The sequence below is a fragment of the Uranotaenia lowii genome, chromosome 3, assembly GCF_029784155.1.
Source record: "Uranotaenia lowii strain MFRU-FL chromosome 3, ASM2978415v1, whole genome shotgun sequence".
Taxonomy (NCBI): domain Eukaryota; kingdom Metazoa; phylum Arthropoda; class Insecta; order Diptera; family Culicidae; genus Uranotaenia; species Uranotaenia lowii.
In genome coordinates, this window is record NC_073693.1 from 216,658,776 (window position 1) to 216,678,096 (window position 19,321).

At 34.1% G+C, this 19,321-nt stretch overlaps 1 protein-coding gene across 4 annotated transcripts in view; it reads right to left on the reverse strand.

The window, feature by feature from the left end:
- Positions 1-19,321, reverse strand: part of LOC129757933 (uncharacterized) — a 209,106-nt gene that overhangs the window by 13,704 nt on the left and 176,081 nt on the right. Inside the window, exon 1 of one of the 4 annotated variants that reach the window (XM_055755337.1) lies at positions 17,590-17,882. The exons of the other annotated variants lie outside the window; for them this stretch is intronic. Coding sequence (XP_055611312.1) covers positions 17,590-17,728 — 139 coding nt within the window. The 5' untranslated portion in view covers positions 17,729-17,882. Of the gene's footprint in view, positions 1-17,589; positions 17,883-19,321 lie in introns of those variants that run through there. 4 annotated transcript variants of the gene reach the window in all.

The following is a 19,321-nucleotide window of genomic DNA, read 5'->3' on the forward strand; positions in this document are numbered from 1 at the left end:
TATGACGAGAAACACCGAAATTCAGCATTCTATATCTCAAAAACCGTTGGATTAAATTTTACAAATTTAGCATTTTTAAGTTACGGTAAATCTTGTTTTCAGTTTTTTCAAAAAAAAAAATTGCAATTAAATTCAGTCCATTTGAGCTTTACTTCAAAGTGTAAAAAGCACACTTTTGCAAGTGAAAAAACGAGATATCTCGTATTTAGTCCGCCATGTGATAAATTCATGATCTATGGAATTCCTCAATAATTTATGTTGAATGTAAAATTTATTTACCAACTGGTTTTTTTCTGAATTTTTAACCTGCATTCCGAATCTTAATTCTGAACCTGAATTCAAAAATTGCAAAATTTGAATCTGTATCCGAATTTCCATACGATTTCTGAAATGTACAAAAAATTCGATTTTCCAAATCTAATTCCAGATCAGAATTTTATGAGCCTAGTTTTTGAGCTCTCATTCAAGAATCTATAATTTATATTCTGTAGTTTAGGTTTAATCTATATTTTTGTGAATCAGCATTAAAATATTAATTTGCAATGATCTGAATCTGATTTTTTAATTTTGGATTGCCATTTTGAAGCTTTAAATGTTTGAATTTTATGTATGAATCAAGTTTAAGAACTTCGAATTTAAATATTTCTCTTTTTTCATATTCGGAAAACTATTATCAAAATAGTGAAAATGCATATAATCTCGAAAAGCGTGATTCAAATTTGATGTGAAATGCAAAACCAAATTTGAACCAGAATTTCAAAGCAGCTTTTATTTCTAACTTCTTATGATTATCAAACTGAAAATCCATAATTCTAAACTGGATACAGAATCCGAAATACGAAAATAGGAATACAATTTTGGTTATGGGAATTATGGAATCAGAACCTACGAAATGGGTTTAATTTAATTTAAAATTTAATATTCAGACCTGAATTTATATGAACAAGTAAGAAAATTTTGAAAAAGTGGGATGGATTTTTGAGGTCTCGGCATTAGTTTTTATTCGAGATTGATAATCTTGATTCACCTTACTCTATTATTATAATTTGGTTCTGAATTTAAAATTTGGTGTGAAGAGTAGAATACCTCGCATGCTTTTTTGGATCCTCATGGGGGGGGTTTAACCCCCAAAACCCCCCCCGTTCCTACGGCCATGGTCTCTTCAGTTACTGTTTATCTTCAAAAAGCTTCCAATTATTTTGAAATCTGATGAATGGTTCGCGAGAAATGGGAAAAATCAAAATAAATGTAGGAAGCAAACGTTGAAAAATGGCCGGCTGGGAATAAAGTTTGTTTGGCCGGGGCGAGATGGAAAAATCTTGTTTAAACGTCATGAAGGGGCAAAAATAGAGCAAATAGGAAACCGAAACGATATTCGCACGCTTGCCAGATCCACCCAAAAACGTTCACTGAATCACTCGCTCGACATGGAAACATCCAACATCACACTGCCAGAAATGTCTCTGCCGAAACGCTTCAACACTGGATTGGCTGATATGTAAAAATTGATCAATACGTTTTTTTTTGTTGATACCTGTATTTTGAAAAGATAATGGATAATAATAATAATAAAAATATATTACATGATTCCTTTGATTCTTTATGTAAAAACAACCGGAATAAAAATAATAGTTACTTCCTGAGATTTCTTCAACTCAATGTAAGAGGCCTTAATGATCCAAACAAACTGGATGCTATCAAAATGTACTTAGAGCTATTCCCTACATCAGTTGATGTATTGGTGCTGGGGGAAACATGGTTGAAAGAAGAAAGAAAGCACTTAGTAACTGTTAATGGATATCGCAATTTCCTATCTTGTCGTCCAGATTCAAGCAGTGGAGGACTCGCTGTTTTCGTAAAAGAGTCTCTCGTTGTCTCCGAGATTGAAAATTTGCATGTTGATGGCTTCCACTACATACATTTGCGTCTTGAGCCAGGTGGCTCACCAATTGACATCCATGCAGTCTACCGACCCCCTTCTCAAAACATAGAGTTTTTCTTCGACAAACTTGACTCAGTACTCGCAACCTTGAAGCCGAACTCCCAGTTTTTGATGTTAGGCGACGTCAACATTCCAATAAACAAAACGGGCTGCCCGATAGTCGATAGTTACGTAGACCTTTTAAGTTGTTACGGATGTAAAGTTTCCAACACATTTATAACCCGTCCAGCAAGCAGCAACATTCTCGACCACGTTGTCTGCCCAGATTCGATGATTGAACAAGCATTAAACGAAACAGTTTCACTCGATATAAGTGACCATAGCCTGGTGATGACTACAATTAACCTCAAAAAGAAAATAGTTAACCGAAAACTAGAAAAAATCATAGTAAAGCATGATCAGATTAATGAAGCTTTCCGGACAGAGTTCAATAATCTACAAGCGAATAGTCCGGCTGAAAAGCTAGAGAAACTGAGCACAATTTACAGTCAACTGAAAAAAAGATACTCAAAAACAATAGTTGTTGAAGCTAAAATCAAGGGCTATTGTCCGTGGATGTCGTTCGACGTGTGGAAGCTGATGCGAAGCAAAGATAAAGCTCTTTTGCGTTGTAAAAAACACCCTGCCAATGAAGAACTTAAAGACACTTTGTTTCAAGTATCTAAAAATCTCAATCGAGCTAAGGCTGAGGCAAAAAAAAACTACTACCACAGCCTTTTTCAAAAATCTAATCAGAGAGAAATGTGGAAAAACTTGAACAACCTGATAGGTGTGAACGAATCGAAAAAGGAAACGATAAAGCTAGAGCTAAATGGAGAAGTAACGGAGGAAGGAAAAACGGTGGCCAACGCGTTCAATCACTATTTCTGTAACATAGGAATTCAACTCGCTGCCACAATCCCAAGAAATGTTCACAGAAATGATCATCGATATGTCGGAAACAGCAATAGTATTTATCTTCGACCGGCAACAGAGCAAGAAGTTATCCTTAGAATAAGCAAACTCGACAACTCAAAAAGTCCGGGACCGGATGATATTCCAGCACATTTTGTCAAAGCGAATCATACCATTTTGGCACCCTTGATTAGAGACGTTTTCAACGATTGCATACAAAACGGTGAATTCCCAGAATTCCTGAAAATAGCACGAGTTTTACCCATCTATAAAACAGGAAAAAAGACTGATTGCAGCAACTATCGCCCAATTTCTATACTATCGGTGTTCAGTAAGATCTTGGAGCAGCTAATAGCTGATCGTGTCTCGCAATTCCTGAAGCACCACAATATCCTGTACACCTATCAATATGGCTTTCGCGAAGGATCGAGTACCTTGACAGCAGCCTCTGAGCTAGTGGATGCAATCCACAATGCCCTTGATAGCAGAAAATTCATGGGAGTTTTGTTCCTAGATTTGAAGAAGGCTTTTGACACGATCGACCAGACTATTCTTCTCCGCAAACTAGAATCTTGTGGAATCAGAGGTAGTGCGAATTCCCTTTTTGGGAGTTATTTAACCAACCGGAAACAATACGTCCAAATAAACCAGTCAACCAGTGATCTATGTAACTTGTCTGTTGGAGTTCCTCAAGGCAGCAATCTAGGGCCTCTTTTGTTCATCCTCTATGTAAACGATCTGCAAAAATTACATTTACATGGTAAACCCAGACTGTTTGCTGACGATACTTCACTGTCCTACGAGCACACCGATGTTGGAACGATAATTTCCCAGATGTCGACTGATTTAGAAAAACTTCAGGAATATTTTGATGCAAACCTCCTCTCGTTCAACCTGGATAAGACAAAATATGTCATCTTTAGATCCACGAATAGACCTTCTGAGAGCCACAATCAGCTGAAAGTTGGAACCACAATTATTGAACAAGTTAAAACTTTCAAATACCTAGGCCTAAAGTTCGACGAGCAGATTAGATGGAACGCGCATATAGATGGCCTTAGAAATGAACTAAGTGCCATACACAGCATCATATGGAAGATTTCGAGATTCGTTCCTTCTAAACAACTAACCTGTGTGTATCATGCATTTGTGCAATCCAAGTTACAATACATGGTCTCGATTTGGGGAGCTGCTAGGAAAAGCTACATCAGACCTCTTCAAGCCATGCAGAACCGATGTTTAAAAGCAGTTTATAAACGGCCAAGACTTTTCTCCTCCCACGATCTATATCAAGAAGCCTCGCACTCGATACTACCAATAGCCGCTTTAAGAGAGCTTCAAAGTGTGATTCAGATCCACAACAAACTGTACAATCCGCTTTTCCATCACAACCAACAAATCCAGCATCTGAACCACAGATTTCCAACACGCTCAAGAGGAAATATAGCAACTAGGAGAGCCAACACGGAGAAAATGAAAAGATCGCCTGAATAGGGGAAAGGTTTCCTAAATGGGCCTATCGGGTTAAATGACCCTACGACTGTTTGATGAAATGGCTGACTAGACAGCTTATCTGACCAATGCATTTTGAGGGTGATACGCTTAGAACATAAGGGAAGAAAGAATTTTATGAATTTACAAACTCAAAAAAAATTAAAAAATCATACAAGGTTTTGATACATTTTGATGTAATATTTCGGCTTTAAAAAAATATACGTAAAGTAGCTTAAAACAAAAACTAGGATGATTTTTGTTTCTTACTCAAATGAACTTAAGAAATTTAACATATTTCAGCTTTTGTTGAGGTTTAATAATGATTATATAGTGGAATAATAGAGTGTTTTTGTATGCCCCCATCATGTTTGTAAAATGCCTCCATCCTAAAATAACAGGTTTAATAGAATCAATAAATGATTTTTATCATTGAACCTTCAAATCTAAGCTATGAATAACATCTTAAGAGAGAATTGAAGATCCAAAAACAGATTTGATAAAGTTTTTCTCATGGATGAACTGCCTCCATAGTATGGCAACCCTAACTTTTGTTTTATTCCATAAAATTGTAATATACATAGATTTTTATAAAACTTCAGTTTTATCGTACGGAAATTATTACTTTCTAGCAGTTTCAATGAAATTATACGGAAATATTGCCCAAAAACACAAATTTTGTTTAAAACAAAAATAGGCGCATTTAGCCCGCACGGTTTGAGGTTCGGCATTTTAGACAACACTTTTAATAAAATCGTTTTCTTGGAAACAGAAGAAAATTTTAACATAAAAATTACTCCAATGTATAGAAAACAGATTCCTGCAAAGGTGTATATAGTTTTTGTACACATATTCGATGTGATATTTGATTTAATCAGTGTTTTGCTTAATAGGCGCATATAGCCCGCCCCTCCCCTACTACAGCAGAATGAAGTACAATAATCTCCCAGCATTCCTGAAACATGTAACGAACAAAGCTAGTTTCAAGCGTCAAGTCAAAATCCACCTGAAAACCAACCTTACAAGCTTCCTGAACTAAAGTAAAGCAAAACTAATTAAGTTGTGAACCAGCTCGAACTAGTTCCCTTAACAGAGAGCAATCTCACTGGGGACTTAAAAAAAAATCAAATTCCTCACTTGGAAAATATCTGCCACTAATCGCCACAATACAAATTTTCTGTATACTCCCTCTCCGCTAGCCACCACCCGCCACCACCCGCCACCACCCGCCACCACCCGCCACCAAATCGCCCCACCAAACCGCCACCAATTACCACCACCAAGCAAGAAATGTGAAAATTGTTATAGTGAAGAAAAGAAATGATGTGCGATCGAAATATTGTAAATTATGAAAAGAAGTAACAAAAAAAATAATAAATAGTGAGGAGGTTTTATGCCTTCGGGAGCATGATCTTCCATTTTTTAAATAAGATCAACTCCCGGGGGCTTTTCCCTGCTCTTAAAAAAAAAAAAAAAAAAAAAAAAAAAAAAAAAAAAAAAAAAAAAAAAAAAAAAAAAAAAAAAAAAAAAAAACTGATACTGACTGATAGTAAGCCAAATGAAGCAGCGCATAGTTTCCCCCAGCTGGGGCGATTTTGTGGCCCGCCGGAACTGCTTCTATATGTCGGAATAGTCTGCACTACACACCAACGAAACAAGTTAATTTGACCAGATCCAGCGAAGAACATGATCAGTCAACAAATATTTGGTAAGCGAGCTGCAGGAAAAAAGCATCTGCAAGTGCAAGTGTAAGAAATAGTAAAAGAAAGTGTCACATAAGCTTCAAAGATCCAAGGCATGAATTGGTCCTTTTTCATAATTTGCAATAATTTACTAAGTGTAAAACATACTTTTTAATACATTTGAATTAAATTAAATGTTTGTCTTACCAGTACGAAATGATATATTGGTTTTATTTGGGTGCGCAGAATATGGGACATATGCGCATAATTAGGAACAAATAGAAAATAGTGCGCAGAATAAGGGCCACTTGCATTTTTTCCAAATGTTGTAAATTATCCACATTTTTGCTCCAAAATTGAGCTCTCATTATTTTTTCCGTTAAGTTTGTTAGTTAGCCCAACTGTACACGAAATTTTGAGGAAATTCATTGAAAGGTAAATTTTTTATAACTTAAAACATTTGGAAAATCCTTAACTGCGCAGAATTAGGGCCGTTCACGGTAAATACAAACAGATTTTCGGATTTTATTTCCGATTATTCGGTAAAAAATTACCAAAAATTACGAATGGGTCATCATTTTACAATTTCTAAGATTTGTGCAGAAAATTTTCTAGTAATTGGACGTACAAAACTTTCACAGCATTTTGTTCCCTGTGAAAAGTACTATTCGGTCTATTTTCTTTTTTCAAAATTTAAAATTAATGCTACTAACAATAGTAGCTTATACTAGCGAACTCGCGACACTATTTTTCGTCACCTACAAGCCTAACCCAGTGGTCGGCAACCTTTTGAGTTGAAAGAGCCAAAAACTTCAAATTTTCAAAATTTCAGAGTTTTAAAGAGCCACATTCAAGATTTATGGTTTTTGTTTTTAATCAATGAACATTAGTTTAACGAAAATAATTTTAAACCCCTCTAACTCTAAGTTTTTTTTCTGATTACGATTAAGTACATGGGTTTTCTTCTTAATTTGATGTTATATTAATTTAAATGCGTTGGCAAATATCGAGTGTAAAACATTTCAAATCCATATAAAACATATATGAATACTTTGCATGACGTAAAGTGACAGATTGGAACATAACCACATAAGCAGAATATTTATAATTTCTTCGGAAAAGAGAAGTAAATGGAAAATAATTTCTTAAAATTATGAAACATTTTTATTACATTCTCTAAAAAGCCAATTCTTTACAAAATCCAGAAGTATGAGATAAAATTCAATTAAAATTTATGTAGCCGAAACCGAAAAAAAAATTATGCTTCCAACAACTGGCAAAATTTTCAAAATTCAGGACATCAAATGTACTTGTCTTCAAAATTTTATGCATCTGGAAAATCCAAAATCTCAATTTATGCCACATGTGATTTTCAGTATTGTGCGTCCAATTGAATGAAGAATGAAATTCAATACATTGTACATTACTCAGCAATGCTTGCTAAACCTTAGATTATAGAAAAAAAAAACTTGTGGTTCGACCAGTATAAATCTGTAATAATGTGATTTTAACTGACAAAAGCAGATCAAGGATTCTTTTAAAGTTACAAAACAAAAATTAATAAAAACAAATCAACGGTGATCTACTCGTAATTTAAAAAAATGTGACCGTTACGGAAACTTCATTGAACATTTTAGTGCTTTTGGTAAGTATTGGCTGCAGCTGCAGGCATCACACTTTAAATTTTAAATATGTTCAAAGACTCAAAGGTTTACTTGAAAAAAATGATGATGATTTAAGATATAAATATAGAAGAAAATGCTTCGAGGTGTAAAGGTCAATTTTGTTGATTACAGGTATTTAGCCTGTGATTTTGTTTTCAAAAAGATTTTTAGAATTGAAGTTTTCATTCATTCCCAATGCTGATACGAGTTTGAAAAGCTACCAAACTAGCCAGCGGCTTCGGCGTAGTGGTTAGAGTTCAAGTCATCTACGCCAAAGTTCATGAGATCGAATCCCGGTCATGGCATACATAGTACACTTTCTGTGGTCTGGTGGTTTTAGCATTTGTGAGATGCTAGCCATCATTACTTCGAAAGATGTGCGCTTAGAAAGAGACGAACCAGCCCAAGGCTGAAAGTCTCTATAATAAGAAAAAAAAAAAAAAAAAAAAAAAAAAAAGCTACCAAACTTTAATTTTAAATTCTCAATTCTTAGATTTGTATTTTGTATTTGAATTTTGGGTATCTATTAACTTTTTAACCCGATATTTCCAGAGCATTCCAGACTTTGGCATTGGGTTCCTAAATTTTAAACTCAAAACCGAATAATATCCGGGAAAATCCAGCCAAAATCTACGCATGTTCCATTAAAAGGCAAGAGAAAAGTTGAAAAATGAACAAACGAAAATCTTAATAACAGTTAATTCACATTTTCAAAAAATGCATGCGCCGAAACAAGTTAAAAACTTGTTAAGGCCTTTTTCTTCGATATTCGGGCATCCGGACCGGTCCAGGCATTCCCTTTTTTTTTTTTTGAAAATCTGGGAAAGCCCGGTTAAATCCGGGCAATCTGGAAAGCTAATGAGTTATCTTTATTCAGAATCATTAAAATTATCATTTTGAATTCAAAATAATTAGATAGGATTGAGGTGGTTTTTCCAATATTTTTATGTTGTTACGCGTCAAAGTTGTGATTATTTTTCGAAATGGTTGATCAATTCTAAGACGATTTTGAAAATTTCAATTGAACAATTTTCAATGAGGGCAAAAACGTTATTGCAAGTGCTTAAAATATAAAATTTTATGAGAGTTACGCAGAGGCAGTCTAAAAAGTACCTTTTTTGATTTTCCTTTATAGTTTCCTGTCTTTCGCGTTCGATTGATTCAAAAATAAACAAAGGTTTTGGAAATAAGCAATTTGAATTAAGTTTTCGTTGCTTTTAAACAACAGTTTTCTTTGCATTCACGGTTATTGATAAATTAAATCTTTATCTCTAAGCTGATGCTTCAAAAACAGTGAAAAGCAAAAAAAAATGCAAAATTTGGTCGAGGAATAATGACTTTAATATATTAGATCCCTATAAAAATGGAAATGAAAGTAAAATTAGGCTTCAAAATTTTATTTTGCCATTTGGTCCTTTACGCTTGTCCCTTCAGCGGATGTTTTTTTAAATACATATAATATTAGCGCAGTGAGGTAAAGAGCCGCAGCTTTACATCAAAAGAGCCGCATGCGGCTCGCGAACCGCAGGTTGCCGACCTATGGCCTAACCCTATCACTGACCGGTCAAAAGTTGAAATTGAAGCTAAACTAATTTCTACTGGTTCTAGCACTAGTAGGTTGTACTATCGAAGTTGCAACACTATTTTTCGTCACCTACACGTCAAACCTTTTCACTAGAGGGGTCGCAAGTTGAAATCGTAGCTAAATTGGTTTCTACCGGTACTAGCACTAGCAGCTTGTACTGGCGAACTCGCGACACTATTTTTCGTCACCTACACATCAAACCTTTTCACAAGAGGTGTCGCAAGTTGAAATCGGAGCTAAACTTATTTCTACCGGTACTAACACTAGAAGCTTGTACTAGCGAACTCGCGACACTATTTTTCGTCACCTACAATTTTAACACTTTCACTTGACCGGTCAAAAGTTTGAAATCGAAGCTAAACTTATTTCTCGCGGTACTACCACTAGTAGCTTGTACTAGCGAGCTCGCATCAATCATTTCAATCACCTCAAGTCAAACCCTTTCACTAGAGGGGTCGCAAGTTGAAATTGGAGCTAAACTAATCCTCGCACGCCGTTCGGTTATGACGCGCAGTGAGATAGGCGTGCCTCTCTTATCGGCTACTCTCACAGATTTTGGGTAGCGCATCTCGTCGACGAGAACGAGTGGAAAAGATTGAGCGAGCGTGTTTTTTTTTGAGCGAGAGTACGTCAAAGGCCAGAACGCAAACGATGAAGAGTTCAGCTCCAGAGAAATGGTTTGTGTGTGTTGCGCGTGGCTAAATTAGTGCGTTTTGTTGAATCCTGGTGACCATTCCGATGCGATGTATGTAGGAGATGTACTGAACATAGCAAATAATCAAAAGAAAAGGATATGAGCCAGCAAACGTTTTTGTAGTTTTATTCTTATGCTGTTGTTTCATATACATTATAGAATGATCATGTGAAAGTTGAAAAAACAGCATTTACCTAACAAAGTGGAGGCACTATACATTCATGAATTTCAATTTTTTCTAATGCGACGAAAATTTCATCAATTGAGCGTTATTCGATACCTTATTCGTAATTATCCCTATCGGAAGAATGCAAGAGAGCGCTCTCATATCCTCCAAATCGTTGCCAACGACAATACTATTCAGTTCTCTCATTGGTCGATATAACTCCATTCCAGGCGCGGTCCTATGGGGGGGGTGATCGGGGTGATCACCCCCCCCCAAGCGGCAAAAAACCGTTACGAAATACTCGCAAACGTTGGATTTTATATAAAAACTAAGAACTTTTCCTAGTAGGTGTACTTTCGAATTCTCAAATTTTTCCACTCCGTGGGGGTGTTTCTTCAAAAAAAGAATTTATTAATCACTTAATAGCATTAAATTGAAAAAAAGTCGGTCCACCCAACTAAAACAGCTGTAACTTGCAATTCCCTGGAACGGATTTCCCAAAATAATTTTCGTTAAGGTACTCAGCGTTGAAAAAGAATTTGCTGACCATATACGCTACCGGCCATAAGCTTGGGATCACCCCCTCAAAAACAAGAAAATTTGTTTGGTCATATCTCAGTCATCTTATGACATATTGCATTTCTTTTGATCTCATTCTAAAGTCGATGATCAAAACCTTTTTTGTATGTTTTTGGCAAAATGTATATTAACTTAATTTGACTTAAACTTGGGTTAAAGTTGGAAAATTTCCAAAATATCGCACTTTATATTTCAACCCGATCAGTTCAGGGTTGGGTGGACCGAATTTAAAAATTCGAGTTGCATTTGAATCTTTTTTATAACCGTCTAAACACATTGTTTTTCAATTATGTGCTATAAATTTGCATAGTGTTTTAAACAGATAAAATAACTACTTAAGTTATCGATAAAAGACCCCTCAGTATGGTGTATCGGCAAAAAGTTTGGAATCATGCAAAACATGCAATTTAATTTCCTGCGTATCTCTGTCATCAAACAACGTATAGTTATAAAAAGTTATATTTAATGCTCATGAGTTGTTTTCGCTTTTTGGATATTTAGTGAATTTTTTTTTCAGACTAACTTTGTTGAAACTTCAGCTATAGTTTGATCATTTTTTAATAATGTTCACCAAATAAATGGTATGTTCAATAAATACCTGCAATCTTGTTTGGACCATAACTTTATTATCTTACGAGTTATTGCAGATCGGCTTGGCTCCATGTTTGGTGATCAACATATCTCGATCCTTGACGTGAGCATTTAAGTGTTAAATTGCCTTTGGGGCCGTTCAGATACCACGTGGACAGAAAAAAAAAATGAGATTTTTACCCCCATCTCCCTCTCCGTGCACAAGTGTGGAAATTTGGCAACCCCTACTCCCATTCTTCAGATGTTCACCTGGACAGATTCGATTTTTGTTGAATACATCGAACACTACATTTCCATTTCATGTCTTATTTTTCATTGCAAGCTCCGATTTGTACAGAATGCATCTCAATTTGAGATTCTCAAAAGCCCATATTTTTTTCTGAATTAAACACTTCGAAACTGTCTTGACAATTTAAATTAAGAAAATACATTTAAATTTCAGAAAACTTTTTTTTTAAATAGTTTCTCATTTTGAAACGTTTTTGAAAAAAAAATGAGCTTTGATTGTATTTGCCTCGACGTAGCAAAAATGATCGATTTTGATTTATTGATATAAAACTATTCTTCTTAATTCAAACTAAATATTTGATAATTTTGCAGATATTTAGAATTTTAATTTACATACTTTTACGTTTGAAAAAGAAATTAAAATTTTAGATAAATATATGGAAAATGGCCAAACACGTTATATTAAAAATGTGTTTTCTCGAAATAAGTTTCTTTTTTTTTAAAATAAATTATTTATTCTTCTTTCCAAGGCTTATTTACTGTGATATTTTACGTTTTTCATAAGCTTTTATGCACTTATACCCCTTTGGCTCGAAGAGCCTCATACAATTTCAGCCGTTATCACAATTAAACAATTTTAGTAATGATCAATAGTTTTTATAAAATTTAATTTAAAACTTTCAAAGTTAAGTTATTTAAATAAGAAATGGTTGTTCTGAGACCAAATTATGATTGAAATAATAAAAATAAATTTCAATTATGGGGATTTTATGGTAATAAAAATTAAATTAAAAATTTAAAATTAAGATTATTGGTTGAAACTTGATAATAGTTATACTTCAAATTCTATAAAAAGCTCGAAAAAAAATTTGTGTTTTCCACTAACTTCCTCCAGTACGTCCTCGGTGGTCGAGTGGTTAGCGTGGTAAGACGGTAATCGCTAGTCCACTGATGGCATGGGTTCGATTCCCGTCTCGGTACTGGATGTTTAAATGTTAATCTTAAGTTGTCCACGTCATTTATTCAGTCTGTAAAGCCTAAATCGGCTAAGACGGTGTATGTCTTTTTAAGCTGTAAGAGGCTTGCGTTACCTGCGGATGTACATATGTGACTGCAGTTTTTCACGCATTGTTTGTTTTCTATGCAAAAAGTGATAAAATATTTTTATCAATTCTATCATCACTTTAAAAATATTACTCAAAGTGGTATTTTCGGCAGAATATTCGGTGATGCAAACAATACTTTTGAACTCATTTCAAGCTAATTTACGATTTTTCATGTTCAGAATATTCGTTTCACTGAATACTTGAAAAGTGCCAATTGTCGGTATTCGGCTGTTCGCACTATTCGGTAAATCGAAAAAGTATTGAAAATACTACTTCTGAAACAAGAGGTGATGGATAAAATCTGAAATCGAGGTCAGAAATTTATTTCCAAAATCAGTTTTAAAAGCATAGGCTCCAAAAACTAGCCTTTGGTTTAATTTTTCCCAGGGGAGATAAAACTATTCCGTCATTCCCGACTATTTTCTCGGAAACAAGGCCATCGCTCAAGTTAAACTTTCGGAAGATATTTTTCTAATTTGTGACCAACAAAGCTGGATTTCAGGATTTACACCAACTATATCGCCGATTCTGTTTTTAGCTTATGTGCACAATAATATTTAAAATGTTGAGTAGAAATCCAGCTTGATAATTTAGGTTAAAAAATCCACTCTGCATCTAAAAGTTCGGTTATTTTAATTGCAAATTATTATGTTTCAGAAATTAACCCTTTATTCAATATGTTTTTATTAAATTCAAACATTATAAAAAAAAGTTTGAAAATATTGACAGCATGAAGAAAACATACGACTTTCCACTTTTTTTTATAAGTAATTCGTTGCAATTTAGTAACTTTTTCTTTGGAATTAGTTTCAACAAAATTAAAAATCTAGTATGAGAGCTTGAAATTCAAGAAAAAAAAACAAATAAAAATGGAGTTCCAAAAGCTGCAGACCTAAAAATATGATTTTTATGATCTTATTTAAGAATTAAACTTAAATTAAAAAATTTAAGAATTTGAACAAGAATTAATAATAATTCGATACTTCAGAAAAATAATAAAATATTCAGTCTTAAATTTATATCAATTATTAACAAACTTATCTCAAATAATTGTTTTGGAGTCGTTGCAAAATGAGAATTCTTAAAATTTTAGTGAAGGTCATACCCTGATATGAAAATTTCCAGTAAAAATATTGTGGATAACTTGGAGATTTTTTTTTACATTTTCTTCTACGAAAATGTGTGTGAAATGACATTGATATCGGAAAATTCTTTAAAGAATTCTTAAAGTTATGAGATTCCAAACTGCCAAATGTAAAAGCAGATTGTTTTATAAAAGGATATCAAAATAAAAAATTTGTAAAAAAAATGTTCACTATTTTTCTTTAATTTCGAATTTTGTCGAATAACAAACACCCCCCCCCCCCCCCTCCTCCATCTTCTACTCTGTTTCTCAAAATACACGTTTTTTCGCCAGATATTTACGATCCTTTTTATTGCCTGATTTTTGAAAATTTGGAAAATCACCCCCCCAAGAGCAAACTCTAGGACCGCCCCTGCTCCATTCCCATCAGATTTTTTGCCATCTGGATGCACTGCTGGTTGCAGAGAGGACATGACGATGATTTTCTCACTTGAAGCCCGAGCGGGAGCAAAATCATTTGTAAATTTACAAACATGGCAGACTTTCTATCATATCCGATTTAAACTGATTCCAAATGACATTTTATACGATCTTGTCACTATGCAGTTGGAATTACGACTCGCAACACAATTGTAAACGACCTCAGTTATCATTTCTGATAGATTTCATGTTTACTGGTGAACTAATGCCTAGGGTAAAATTGAGATAAAAAGAGATTTTTTTGCTCTGAAACTCGGAAACTTGAAAGTATCATTAAAAACACAAATTTTGAGCTGAACATACTATAGATGAATGATGGGACTGGGTAAGGTTTTTGGTATTTCAAATTTTTTGAGATAATTGTTTGTTAGTTGATCCATAATTTGAAGAAAATATGAACTAGAAAAATTATCAGTTTAAAATTTTACAAATGTTCATAGTTCAAATAAATAAGATGCTTTCGACAGAGTTATGTTAATTGAAAAAAAATGGATGAACATGTACAAATGTTCTTCACTAGGGGTGTATCAAGTGCCGTTAAAAGTTTTTAGAAAACAAAAAATCCGTTAGAAATGAAAAGATACATGAACTGAGCTAGGGCCGTTTTTCTAACCATCATAACTCTTCGAAAAAAATCGCAAGAATATGTTTTTAAAAACCTCGCTGGGTAATGACAAAATACACAATCCTTTTTGCTAAGTATAGCAGTGCTTACGTAATTACACCACATGAATGAAATTGCCTTTTTGGTGATTATAAATTTATTGCGGGGATCCTGCGTTGTACTCAAAATCCAGTGTAAAGTCTTGAAAATTCGTCATAATTTCTGAATCTCATTTGACAACAATTGAAAGTTGAGAAAACGTGCCAAATGACGTCAACATTTTAATCTTCTTTTAAAAATTTATCTGGTGTGACCTAATCAAATTTGACTGTTTATTGATTGAAAAGTACGATTTTTACACCACTTTTTTACATTTTTTTGTCACGATCTTCAAAAGTTCAGTTTTCTTGGACACTAAGTTTTTTAACGTTCTGTAGCTGATCTACAGTCTTTTTTCGAAGCATGTTTTCTTCGGATTTTTTATTAGACTCTGAATAACAGAAACTGAAGTGTTGTAGCTGAATATTGTCCCAAAAAACATATTTGAGTTACATTATGAGGTTTTTTAAACTAGAAATTTTGTAAAAATCGGTTGAGAAACAAGAGAGATATAGCAATTTCAGTCAGGATTGTCAAATTTACACTCCAGGAACTCAAAGTGTGTAGAAACCACTTCAAGTGTGATACACTTGGAGTGGTTTTTTTAACAAGGATTGTTTAAATAAATTTACTAAAGCAAGCTTCCAAATACGATGCTTCTCGATATTTTGCAGATAACATAAGCTTGCAGATTGCATGTTTTTTCCGGGCTTACTCAGATATTTATAAAGTACAAAATTTAGGATTGGCCGGCTCAGCTGCCCAGATTTTGCTCAAATTTTCTCACTTTATTTGAAAAAAAAAAGACTCAAACCTAGTTACTACAAATTTTAAATTTTGCGAACAAAATCCAAAGTTTTTAAAAAGTTTTGTTAAAATATTTAAACATGAACGATTTTATGGAAGTTTAAAATACAATGATCTGCCGATGTTTTGATAAAAATAAAATGTTTGAAGTGTTTTTCTTCTTGATATTTTGCACATTAACATCATCTTTTGCCTATGACCGGACAAGGAAATATTCAAAATTAAACATGATTCAAACTTGAAACTTTCATCTTTTAATCTCTATAGCACTCTCAAATGATCAGCAGAAAATAAGGATTCAAAAATAAAAAAAAAAAAAAATGGTCCTCTGAGAAACTTGGAATTTCGCTGTCCGGCCCTAGACAACTTACTGAAATAATAATATACAGCCATAAAAAACACTTTTGGAGATGGGTGAAAACTAACATAAAAGGATTTCTCTTACCCCTTGAATATGTTGTAATTTCTGTTTTTATTTTGTAAAATAGTTTAGTAGTCATAATATTGATGCACTTCAAATGAGTACAGGAACTAATATTTACAGAAATATATTTTTGAATTATGGCTAAAAAACCTGAAGTGTTCAGTAGTAGACTAGTTAGCCCTTCCTATAGGCACGTGCAGAAAAAAATCTGGAAACCTCAAGATAGCACAGCCTTTTATTATGCTGATGAAAGATCCACTAAAATTCACTCTCAAATTAAAAAAAAATGCGAGGACGAAAGGTGAAATTGTATTTTAAGGAATTTGGTTTGGAATCGAGTTGAAAAAAATTCTAGAAACTTCTCAAGTGAAGTATACACATTAGAGTGCCCCAAATGACCCGACTTCAGAAAAAGTTATGTGCTGCAGGCTAAAATTAATCCTAGGCCTAGTGCAAGATCTCATGCCAAATTTGGGCCAGATCAAATAACGGGAAGGGGTCACTCAACGAGTCTGAAGTTTGTATGGGATTTTCAGACATTTTTTTTGGGAGAAACATGAAAATCCAGTTTTTCATGGATAACTTTGGTTTCCTTCTGCCTTAAGGCGCAAATTATGACAAATATTTTATCCGAAGACTGCGAATCGATTCGAGTTTAAATAAAAAAGTTATGAGGCGTCAAAAATGGGCAAACTTTTTTGTATTCATCACGGTTTATGCTGCGACGAAATGTTCGAACGCCCCGACTCATTATCAATGATGAATACCACCCTTAAAAAAGTTTGCCCATTTTCGACGCCTAATAACTTTTTTATCTTAATTCGAATCAAATTGCAGTCTTCGGATGAAATATTTGTCATTATTAAGGCTTCAAGAAAACCCGTTTTCAAAAGAAATCGGCCGAGGGAAACCAAAGTTATTCATCAAAAACTGGTTTTTCATGTTTCTCCCGAACAAAATGTCTCAAAATCTAATACAAACTTCAGGCTCGTTGAGCGACCCCTTCCCGTGATCCGATCTGGCCCAAATTTGGCACGAAATCTTGCACTAAGCCTAGGATCAATTTTAGCCTGCAGCGCATAACATTTTACAGGTTTTGAATTTCCCATACAAATTTGGGGCAGTCTAATACATATACATATGTATATTATTTAAAAAATATCACTTCATAGTCATTATTTTAGGCAATTTCATTTAATGGTGAAAAATAAAACTTATCTTTAAAACTGCTCTAGATCAATGTAGAAAGGCTTAAAAAAGTTACGTTTGAAAAAAGAATCCTTTCGTGGCAAATTATTTCATAAAACTGCGAGCTGAATCCATAATTATGATTTTAAAACACGACACTAATTGTAAGATATTTTCTTTGCTTATAAAATCCTAAAATCTCCATTGTTTTTCCTCACCAAACATCGACCATTAATTTATTTAGTTCATCAATCATCCTCACTCAAGAATCAAATAATCACCTTGACCCTGCAACCGTTGAGCCGCCTCGATGTAGGAACTTTGTAGAGAACTTCCGAAAAACTGATAGTACAGCCGAAAGAATTGCACCGATTCCAGCCGCGCCACCATGATAAACGATTCGTCACCGGGAAGAATCATCACTGTTCCTTAATCCGGCCGGCCGTTTTTTTTCTTATTCTTCGACGTTACAAAGTAACGAAACAAACGAGTCACGAATAACTTATATGCGAACTAAGGCAAACAATGTTTGTTTCTGTGCTCAAGCTTACACCGAAGAAGTGAACGTTCTGTCCGATTCCGAGGCTCACCGGTAGACGACTAATGGTGCCCGTAAATCGTTTGCCGCTAGAATTTAACCCGAACCACATATGACTAAATCCTCACATGGCCCGGCCACTAGTCGCTTTAACTAAATGTATTTCTTCCTCTCGCGTCTCGCACTGTGGGTAGAAGTGGGAAATACAAGGGGCAAAAATTCGTTCGCGTGATTCACATCAAATGCATATTCTGTAAATACAATTTTAACATTCATCGCGAAAAACGACAAAAATCACAACGCATACTTCACTTGGATGTACGCAGCCAAAATTTGGTTGAACACTACACGATTTTTGAAATGATATTCAAAATGTGCGAAAATGTGAACAATGATATTCTAGAGCAGTGGTTTTCAAAGTGGTCCCTACCGCCCCCTTGGGGGCGTTAAGAGCTTACAAGGGGGCGGTGAGCTCAATTTTGGAATTTGGGGGGCGTTGGAAGGGCTCAGGGGGGCGGTGAGGTCGTAACCCCCTGTTTCACAAATAATGACAAAAAAAAATGTTGATTTGAAATATCAACGAGTAAGTTCGATGCAAAACGATGAAATTAAGTCACAAAACTAAACATTTGGTTGAAGATTAAAAAATCTATATTTCCACAAAGCCGCAAGAAAATTATTCAGTCAGTATCTCAAAAAAAAAAATTTCTCAAAATGTGTCTAAAAAATTCTTTATAAATTATCAAAGATTTTGTATACGCCTGACATGTTGATCTCGTTTTATAAGAGTATTTTGAGTTAGATCCAAAAAGATTAATTTTAGATGGCAAAGCATGATAATTTTGGAAATGTATTGTCTCATAAATTTTGCTTAGCAGGAAAAAAAACTTAAAAAAAAATCTTCGTAAAACGGCGATATTTGTGATTATGTTAGAGATTTTTTTGGAAAGAATGTATGAAAGATTTTTTAAGGAAAGCGAATTTTTTTTAAGGTGCTTATTTGTTCATTTTTACTAAAATCCATTAAAAAATCAATTGCGCCATCAATAAACTGTAAATCTATTCGTTAATCCGTTAATCCATGAATGCTGCATAACTTTGAACAGGACTCAAATTCAGATATCGAGAAATAATACTATTTTTCACGTTATTTTACCGAATTGACAGTAATTGATAAGTATTAAATTATTCAAATCAATGATGAAAATAGAATTTTGGATTACCAAAATTTAAGATTACCAAGAAGTTTAAGTAACTGTCCAGAAAACTACACATAGAATCAAGTGTTAACTGGAGGTTTAAATCAATATTAGGCCCTTGGAGCCAAAAGGGCAGAAGTTAACCCTTTCCTTCCTACGAGGCTTTTCACGTTTTAAAAATAGGAACGTTGATTTATAACTAAAGTTCTAGAACAAAAGATGCTTAATTTAAAGCTAATTTATTGTTCCATTCGATAACTTTGGATTGGGAATTCA